The sequence below is a fragment of the Sinocyclocheilus anshuiensis genome, unplaced genomic scaffold (genome assembly GCF_001515605.1).
Source record: "Sinocyclocheilus anshuiensis isolate Anshui unplaced genomic scaffold, SAMN03320099.WGS_v1.1 scaffold1629, whole genome shotgun sequence".
In the NCBI taxonomy this organism is placed as follows: domain Eukaryota; kingdom Metazoa; phylum Chordata; class Actinopteri; order Cypriniformes; family Cyprinidae; genus Sinocyclocheilus; species Sinocyclocheilus anshuiensis.
In genome coordinates, this window is record NW_015540936.1 from 69718 (window position 1) to 79972 (window position 10255).

At 40.4% G+C, this 10255-nt stretch overlaps 1 protein-coding gene across 1 annotated transcript in view; it reads left to right on the forward strand.

Annotated features, from left to right (window-relative positions):
• Positions 1-1364: 1364 nt before the first annotated feature.
• The window catches only part of LOC107689574 (serum response factor-like), a 30244-nt gene continuing 21353 nt past the window's right edge, over positions 1365-10255 (forward strand). The window contains exons 1-3 of the mRNA XM_016487595.1: positions 1365-1836; positions 3694-3787; positions 9337-9603. Coding sequence (XP_016343081.1) covers positions 1460-1836; positions 3694-3787; positions 9337-9603 — 738 coding nt within the window. The 5' untranslated portion in view covers positions 1365-1459. The remainder of the gene's footprint in view (positions 1837-3693; positions 3788-9336; positions 9604-10255) is intronic.

Consider the following 10255-nt stretch of genomic DNA (forward strand, 5'->3'; position numbering starts at 1 on the left):
GTGTGTGAGTGAGAGTGTGTGTGTGTGAGAGAGAGTGTGTGTGTGAGTGAGAGTGTGTGAGAGAGAGAGAGAGTGGAGCTTCTTTTGTCACGCAAATGATGTGTGTCATGAGAGAAGAGCTCAGGTGCGTCTGTGTCACTCATGATGCTCTTCATACGGATTATGATCGCTCTCAAATGCTTCTTTTTCTTCATGCTTGCCTCCTATTTTCATAAAAAGTACTTGTTGTTCTGACACTTGGTTACATGCAAATGCTGTGTTCATTGTGATTTGTGTGCAACCTAAACATGAAAACAGCTGATTCTCGCTCTTCCAAAGCTTCTCCGGTGGTTTTTAGTAGCACTTCAGTTCAGTAAACAACTCGTTATCAAAGTCACTTTAGTCTGCGTGAAATGAAATGTTGAAATGAGGTTCTGGAGATCCGTGGCCTCTGAACAACCAGCACAGAGCAGCTCGGATGTGTGTGTCACGACTGAACACAAAACACTCTTGATTCTGTCCTTAGAGCATTCCTGCGCATGAAGAATACTTGGATATGAAGCGTTTGATTCAAGTATTTTAATGAAATGTTCAGCTCCCTCTCTCACATCTGAGTCTGAGGCTTTTATAACCGTTTCTATGGGAACTACATTTGTGCTGTAGTGCCATGAAATTACATAAATGCTTGTTGCAGTGGAATGGAATGATTGTTTGTTTGGTTTGTTTATTTGTGTTTCTTTGAGTATGTGGTTTTATTAATATTTGTATTAATACTAACTAATAGTATTATGAAAGTTTAATAATGCAGTTTTAATCATGTATTTTTCGTAGTCCTCAGCACACTTACATTAATCACGTTAATAACCTTACTATTGTTGTTATTAATATCCCGCATCTATTAATACGCGAAGCTCCTCCCTCTAGTGTGACGTGTGAGGTGAGCGCAACCGTTTTGGCATTTATGCAAATGAGATGTCGCTTTAGCCAACCGCGCTGCAGGCCGTCCCCGCGCGAGCCAATCGCTGCACTCGACTGTGACTCGCCATATAAGGAGCGAGAACTCCAAAAAAGGAAACAGCCTATCTCTTTATATGGAGGAAAGTAGATCGGCCGTGTATAGATCCCTCCGCGCTGGCGTTGCGAAGCGTCACATAAACTCGGCGATTGACAGCTGTCAGCGGCGGGACGCGGAGTTGAGGCGTTCGCGGCGCGTTAATGGAGAAGAGCGCTGATTTGACGCGTTCGCGGCGCACTAGATGACGCGGCGGAGGGATCGCGGAAGCGCTAGTGCGGTTTTCCTTTTAGAGAAAGCGCGTCTTTCGCGGAGCTCCAGGGGGAGGTGAAGCGGGAGTGAAGCCGGCTGGAGGCGCTACGGTTCAGGACTCTGCTGGTGTATGAGCGCCGCTTCGGATCTCGCTCTCTCACCGACTGTCGCTCCAGCGCTCCGCCGCCATACGGATCGTTCTCTCCGGTTTCTAGGATGTTATCCAGCCAGACCGGAGCGGCTCTGAGTGGAAGCGGATCAGCGGCGGGGAAGAGCGCAGGCCACGGCGCGGTGGTGATGGGCGCCGGGGTCCGCGCGGGGTTCGCTCGGGGGCTGGGGCCGATGGGGCTCGGGATCCCAGGGAGGTTCGAGCCGGATAAAGAGGGACCCCCGCACCTGTGCAGCGGCTCCGACGCGGACTCTGACTCCGGCGATGAGGACGAGCTCATGGGGTCAGTCGGGGACAACCGGAGGGGAGGCGGCGTCAAGCGGGAGAGAGCGGAGATGGAAGCCGCGATAGTGGGACCTGAGGCCGGCTTGCCCTCCGCGGCGCTCGCGGCTGGAGCGGCCGGAGCGAAACCGGGCAAGAAGACCCGCGGCAGAGTGAAGATAAAGATGGAGTTTATAGACAACAAACTGCGACGGTACACGACCTTCAGCAAGAGGAAGACGGGCATCATGAAGAAGGTGAGAAACTATCACGAAGAACTAGCAGATCATTCAAACAGGCACTAAAGTGGTGTTAAAGGTCATGGCTGGTTACTGAAAGTTTGTAGGTTCGAGTCCTGCTAGAGAACTGCATAACTGAATAGGATAATGAAATGAAAATACATTTGAGCGCGCGTAAAGGCGACAGGAAAGAACGTCATGAAAGTAACATCAGTTGTTTCTCCTAGAGCTAAAGACTTTTGAATGTTGCAATTAAATGTTGCGTTAAATCCAATTATGTTATATTAAAATCGATACAATTTCTAACATTTTTAAAAAAGTGAATATTTATTTTTTTTTTAATTTCAATGTAAAATAAAATATTAAAAAACATTTTTTTATTTTGTTATAAATTAATATTTTGTTCATTTTTATGGGATGGTGGGCCAAATCAAAAGTCATCATGGGCCCACTTTGGCTCGCAGGCCCTGATTTGGGCACAAAGTACTCAAGACGCTTGTCATTCTTCTGAGCTGCTCCACATTAGTTTAGAGCTCTGGACTCTTACTGTATGTCACTGTTTTTACTCCTGGTGGAGAAAATAGGCCGTCAGGTCTCCAGGAGTATCTGGAGCAGTGGGTTTGCGTGGGTCTTGTTCTTCGGCTCGTGAAGTCTCTCTGTGGTGTCCCATCCTTCGGGAGGTGATCTGAAGTCACAACAGATGTGAGGGGCTGTGAGCTTTAAATAGAACGAGCCACTGACATTCTCTATTACACACAAACCTCGAACCATCATGACCCACATAATCTCAGGCCGCCGAAACAACTGAGGAGATGCTTAGAAAGTACACATTTTGGGAACGTTTTTTTAAAGCAATGCTACTGTAGTTAAACACAAATTCTCATATTGTTTGCTCACCTTCATGTAGTTCCAAACTTGCATGTTTTTTTTTTCTTCCATAAAGCACAAAACGACCATTTCAAAAAAATCTATATGCAGCCCTTTTTATTCCAAAAATTCAAGTTCCACAAAGCACTATTACAATAGTCCGTATTACTCATGCACTGTATTTAATTTCATATGTTTCACAGAATATAGAAAAGCACAGAAATGCTTTGATAGTACTTAAATAGTGTTTGATGGTTGTATGTAAAAGAGCAGCATGAACATTACGCTCAACATCTCCTTTTTTGAGTTCCACAACATGATGACAAGATGTTCGTCTTTGAGTGAACAATCACTTCAAAGGAATAGTTCAGCCAACAATGATACTTTTCTGAAAGTGTGCTCATCTTCAGGTCATCCGAGATCAGGATGAGTTTGTTTCTTCATCAGATTTGGAGAAATGTAGCATTGCATCAGTGTCTCAGCAATGGATGCTCTGCAGTGAATGGGTGCCGTCAGAATGAGAGTCCAAACAGCTGATAAAAACATCACAATAATCCACAAGTAATCCACAGCACTCCAGTCCATCAGTAAACATCTGGAGAAGACAAAAGCTGAAACAAAAGCATTAAGACCTTTTTAACTAAAATACATAGAGTCCATAATCCATAATAACGCTTCCTCCAGTGAAAAAGTGTTCTGATCTGAATCAGGAGAGAAATCTGCACAGATCAAGCAGCGTTTACAAGCCATGGATTATTGTGATGTTTAGACTCTCATTCTGACGGCACCCATTCACTGCAGAGGAGCACATTTTCACTGTTGGCTGAGCTATTCCTTTAAGATGAAGTAACAGTCCCCGTCATTGGCTGTAGTTCAGCATGTCTGAGGATCTTTCATAAGCCGGGCAAGAAGACCCGCGGCAGAGTGAAGATAAAGATGGAGTTTATAGACAACAAACTGCGACGGTACACGACCTTCAGCAAGAGGAAGACGGGCATCATGAAGAAGGTGAGAAACTATCACGAAGAACTAGCAGATCATTCAAACAGGCACTAAAGTGGTGTTAAAGGTCATGGCTGGTTACTGAAAGTTTGTAGGTTCGAGTCCTGCTAGAGAACTGCGTAACTGAATAGGATAAGTAGTTATAGAAAGGTTAAATACAAAGTGCATCAAGAAGTAAATACATGGGAAGGAAGGTAACACACATCAGTTGCTTCTCCTGGAGCAAAGACTTCTGAATGCAAAGAGCCAAAAATCAAACTTGATTGAGGGCAGTGTACAAAATTAAATGTTGCATTATATTCAGTTATTAAAATGTATAAAAGTTCTAACATTTAAAAAAATAATGATCAATTAAATAATATATTATAAATAAACAATTAAAAAAAATCTAATTCACTTATATTGTTTTTTAAATTTCAATGTAAAAATAAAAAAAAATTAAAGAAAGGAACAAAGATATGCTTAAATGGTATTTTCTTACTTTTTGTAAGAAATTAATGTTTAATTAATACATTTATTTATTTTCTGTAATTAATTATTTTAATTATTAAATTGTATTTATTTATTTATTTTCTGTAATTAATTATTTTAATTAATATATTTTTATTATATTTATTTATTTATTTATTTTCTGTAATTAATTATTTTTAATTCATAAATTGTATTTATTTTCTGTAATTAATTATTTTAATTAATACATTTTTATTTTTATTTATTTATTTTTATGGGATGGTGGGCCAAAGCAAAGGTCATCATGGGCCCACAGGGCCAGGTTTGGGCACCTAAAAAGTTCTCAATATGCAGACGTTTCTCATTCTTCGGAGCTGCTCCACACTGGTTTTAGAGCTGGTTTTAGGAGTTTTTACTCCTGTTAGAGGAAGCAAGGCGTCAGGTCTCCAGGAGTATCTGGAGCAGTGGGATTGCGTGGGTCTTGTTCCTCGGCTCGTGAAGTCTCTCTGTGGTGTCACATGTCCCGTGCTTCGGGAGGTGATCTGAAGTCACAACACATGCGACGGACTGTGAGCTTTAAATAGAACGAGCAACTGGCATTCTCTATTACAGACACAGCTCTGGTGCTGCACAAACCTCAGGCCGCCTAAACACTCGACTAACTGAGTGTAATTGCTTTGTTTGGAAGAGACAGTCACAACTGAGAAGATGCTTGGAAATCTTTTAAAGCAACAGTTCACCACAAATTCTCTGATTGTTTGCTCGCCTTCCATGTCGTTCCAAACTTGCCTTTTTTTTCCGTGAAGCACAAAATAACCATTTAAAAAAAATCTTTATGCAGCTCTTTTTTATTCATAGTGACCATGACCTCCAAACCATAGTCCATATGACTCGTGCACCAAGTTTCACTTCATATAATATCATATGCTTACAGAATATAGATCACGAAGCATAACAAGTGCTTTTATACTTACTGTAAATGGATTTTGACGGTGAAAGAGCAGCATGAACATTACGTTCAACATCTCCTTTTTGAGTTCCACAACAAGAGAAAATGATAACAAGATGTTCATTTTTTGAGTGAACTATCACTTTAAAGGAATAGTTCACTCAAAAATGTAAATCTGCTCACTCTCTGACCATCCCAGATTAGGATGAGTTTGTTTCTTCATCAGGTTTGTAGAAGACACCGATGCAATGCTGCATTTCTACAAACCTGATGAAGAAACAAACTCATCCTGATCTTGAATAGCCCGAGCACATGTTTATTTTTTGGTGACCGGTTCCTTTAAGATGAAGTAATAGTCCCCGTCATTGGCTGTAGCTCAGCTCATGGTGTCTCTCTCGGGTCCTCCTCCTGATCATCATGATGGATTGGAAGGAGAGAGCTGATAGTCTTCCTGTGGGAAGGGAATTCTTCCGTTTATTACGGTTTGAGAAAGCGGAGGAATGAGAGTTTTTCTGAACCTGACGCCAGCCGTTATCTGAAGCTCACAGGGGCCCTGAACAATTGATCATTTTGTGGTGTTTTTTTTTATTTTGTTTTTTAAGAGTAAAAGTTCATTTCCTTCCAGAGAGTTCCAGAGATCATTCCATTCTGTGATGTCCAGTCATCGGTGAATTCCTGATTAAAAGGCTGGTTTTGGGCAAAAGGCGTCCCCATGAGTCGTAAAGCTCAGACAAATGTGCTTTCACTCGACACATGCTGGATGTTATGTTAGCTGTAGCCGTCCTCGACAGCTGAGCAAACGCAGAGCTGATGCTGAGACGAGCTCTTCTGCTGCTCTTTACGGCTCTCACACGCTTCCCAGCAGACTCCAGGCCTCACAGGAGAGTTCAGTTCAGTGTTCTGATGAGAAATGCCCTGCGCACTGCAGAACACTGAATTACACCCATTTAAAATAAAGTTTTTGCACACTTTTTTAAAGTAAAATTTAAGTGTGGAATCAAGTAAAATCTACTTAACTAAGTTATGTAAGATTAGCAAAGGAAATAAATAAATGTAACATGGCCAGTTAGAGTTTGATGAGTAATTTCTACTTCGTTATTTTTATGTTAACTCTGCAATACTCAAGTAAATTTCACACGGTCACGGTTACTCAAACAATATAGCACTGAAAAAAAAAAAATCATGCTATTAAAGCATGTGGTTCACTTACAAACATCTTTATTTGACCCTCTAACTCTACACTGTAAAAAAAAATCCGTAAAATTTACGGTAAAAAAACGGCAGCTGTGGTTGCCGGAATTTTACCGTAAAAAATACGGTAGCAATGTTTTAGGTTTTACGGTTTTAACTTAAATTTACAGTTAAATACTATTTAACTGAAAATAATGAAAATAATTTCATTAACTGAAATAATGTTAATATACCAACCTATTGAAGTACTGAAATCTGTTTTGTTCCTTTGTAATACACTGATAACCACCAAATGCAGGAGGTGATGAGAAAGTCACACGATGAACCGAAGCCCATTTTTATTTATTATACAATTAACAAAAGGTAACAATCAGATGACAGTGTTTGAGTAAGAATGTGTCATTTTGAGTAGAAAATGAACTCCAGATGTCACAAAAGCGTCTATAAAACAGTGTAAATACAACTAAAAAACTGTGAAAAATGTACCCTTATTAATTATTCACTCCCCAGTGCATGATGGGAACAACAGGATCATAACTTTGATATTTACTTAAAGAATCCTTGTAAACATAACAAACAATTCCAAGTACTTGTAAGTTCAAACTTTAATTTCTACACGCTTAATTTGAGAATTAATATAGAATTTACTCCATTTTTTAAATTCTTGCGTGAACTAAATTATTTAGTGTAGAAATTACATTTGTTTTTCTGTAGCATTTACTTCACTACAAAATCATTTTTATCAGTGTATACTCAGAATTTTTGTCTTGGTTTGCAGTACAAAAAATTAATCTGAAATTAAGTTAGATTTAGCAAATAAGCATAGAAAAAATGAATTGAGTTTATACATAAAACAATCATGGTTCCTTTCAATCCCTTGGAATCAAGATTATTTTCTGATCCCATCAGCAGGTTACTTTTGTTTTAAGTATAAACTCTCTAAATGTTAATAAATGATCATAAAACATGACTTTATATCTTTATCTATTTCATCTAGTGGAAACGTTTGGTACTGCGCCCAAACAAAATCTTACTTGAAAGCTCTTTTTTTGTTTTTTTTGAGATATCAACCTCAAATTTGGAACACAACTGTTTTTGCCCATTTTTCACAATAATAAAAACTTCTATAACTCTTTTTTTAACTGCTCAGTAATCAAAGCATCTTCTCTCAGAAGAGGCCAAACTTAAGTCTGCGCTCCAAAGCATTCATGATTTACCACAGTTTAAGTTTTCACAAAAGTACCACAAAAATATTAAATAAAAAACATTATCAAACTGAGAAAGAGTAAATTAGTTTCAATTTGTAACTTAAGTGTTTGTGGCTCATTTGGTTTCACTTCCAGTTATTTTAGCAAGTCTATGCAGCTTGATATTGGAAATTGGTATTTGTTATTTAAATTCGTTATCATAATCATAAACACTGGATTGTAGTGCAGCTAGTTTCGCAGTTTACTGCATGTTTTCCGTCTTAGTTCTTTACCGAATGAATCTGAAGTCTCGCACATTCACGGAAAGCAGCTTGGAAGTGATTCAGCAGAAGGTGTTTGGGTTTCTTGAGATGCTCGCAGACAGCTTGAGCACGTGATGCTTTGTTCTTCAGAACAGATGGAGATCATTTCATTCCTGACCCAGCAGCTGAAGAGAAACGATGCTGTTTCACGAAGTTCCTCTCGCTTTACTCTCATAGTCTTTGCTCTGGTTCTGTTGACCAACAGAGTCCCTTATAACAACATCTGTGCTCAAACACATCCTAGAACTCATTAAACCCTGTGTATTTTATATTATTATGCATCGTATGGTATATTTGATGATTAGTAAAGGTCATCATTGATACCCTGATGAATAGGTTACTGCAGCTGCTGTGTTGGTTAGTCTCTAGTCCAGCTCGATCAGTCTCACGCTGACCAGCGGCTCTATTAATAGAGTCTTATCTCACATCGTTTCAGCTGTTATCTGTTAGTAAACACTGACGTCTCCAGAACGAACGGCTGAGGAGCAAAAACATTACAAACGTCAGTTCAGTTCATCTCGATACATAAACGATTTCTGGAACTCTTTAGCACATTAACACTGTTATTCTCCTCTGAAATAAAGTCTGTCAAGTCACCTTTATTTCTGAAGCGCTTTATTAAATACAGATCATGTCAAACCAGCTTTGCTGTGATTAAACAGGAAAATAATGTTTCAATAATGCAAACTAAATTCAGTCCATCAGTTAACATCTGGAGAAGACAAAAGCTGAGACAAATCCAGCATTAAGACATTTATAACTAAAACACGAGTTCATAATCCATAATAATGTGAAAAAGTGCATCTGCTGTTGTCTCTTACATCAAAATCCAGCTACATATTTGCTTAGAGCTGTTTAAACGCTGCTTGATCTGTGCAGATTTCTCTCCTGATTCAGACCAGAACACTGACTCACTGGAGGAAGCGTTATTATGGATTATAGACTCTCTAAAATCATCTTAATGCTGGATTTGTTTCAGCTTTTGTCTTCTCCAGATGTTCACTGATGGACTGGAGTGCTGTGGATTACTTGTGGATTATTGTGATGTTTTTATCAGCTGTTTGGACTCTCATTCTGACGGCACCCATTCACTGCAGAGCATCCATTGCTGAGACACTGATGCAGTGCTACATTTCTACAAACCTGATGAAGAAACAAACTCATCCTGATCTGGGATGGCAAAGTTTGATTGTGTTTATATGTGTGTGTGTGTGTGTGTGTGTGTGTGTGTGTGTGTGTGTGTGTGTCTCTGAATGCTGAAGATCCAGTTCACACATTCATGATGGGCGGCGCTACATCACATGCCGGCATCATTCTCTCCCAATCAACTCGCAGCGTTTCACACAGACGCGAGCTACTCAAAGTGAGAGAGAATGACACACACACACACACACACACACACACACACACACACACACACACACACACACAGTGTGTGTGTGTGTGTCTCTGAAGGCGTACGAGCTCTCCACGCTCACGGGAACTCAGGTCCTGCTGCTGGTGGCCAGCGAGACGGGGCACGTCTACACGTTCGCCACGCGTAAGCTGCAGCCCATGATCACCAGCGAGACGGGCAAAGCTCTGATCCAAACCTGCCTGAACTCCCCGGACTCTCCGCCGCGCTCCGACCCGTCCACGGACCAGCGCATGAGCGCCACGGGCTTCGAGGAGACCGACCTCACATACCAGGTGTCCGAATCCGAGAGTCTGGGAGAAACCAAGGTGAGTCTGCGGCTCTTCGGCATTGAGATGTTCTGCTGTAGAGGTGTGTGAAATATATCGTCTGCGGTAATACTGTAATTGTTATTTTAACGATGAACGATTTTACATTATCCAGTATTTTGCAAAAACCAAACAAAACACCTACAGAGCGCACGCTTACATTACGTGAAGTCTAGACTAGTGCGCGTTTTTCACTGCATGATTCAGTTTATTAAAATACATTTAGATTAATCACAAGTTCAGGATATGGGGGCAGAAAATGTATATACAGTATCTCACAGAAGTGAGTACACCCCTCACATTTTTGTAAATATTTTATTATATCTTTTCATGTGACAACACTGAAGAAATGACACTTTGCTACAATGTAAAGTAGTGAGTGCACAGCTTGTATAACAGTGTAAATTTGCTGTCCCCTCAAAATAACTCAACACACAGCCATTAATGTCTAAACCGCTGGCCACAAAAGTGAGTACACCCCTAAGTGAAAATGTCCAAATTGGGCCCAAAGTGTCAAATTTTTGGGCGCCCACCATTATTTTCCAGCACTGCCTTAACCCTCTTGGGCATGGAGTTTACCAGAGCTTCACAGGTTGCCACTGGAGTCCTCTTCCACTCCTCCATGACGACATCACGGAGCTGGTGGATGTTA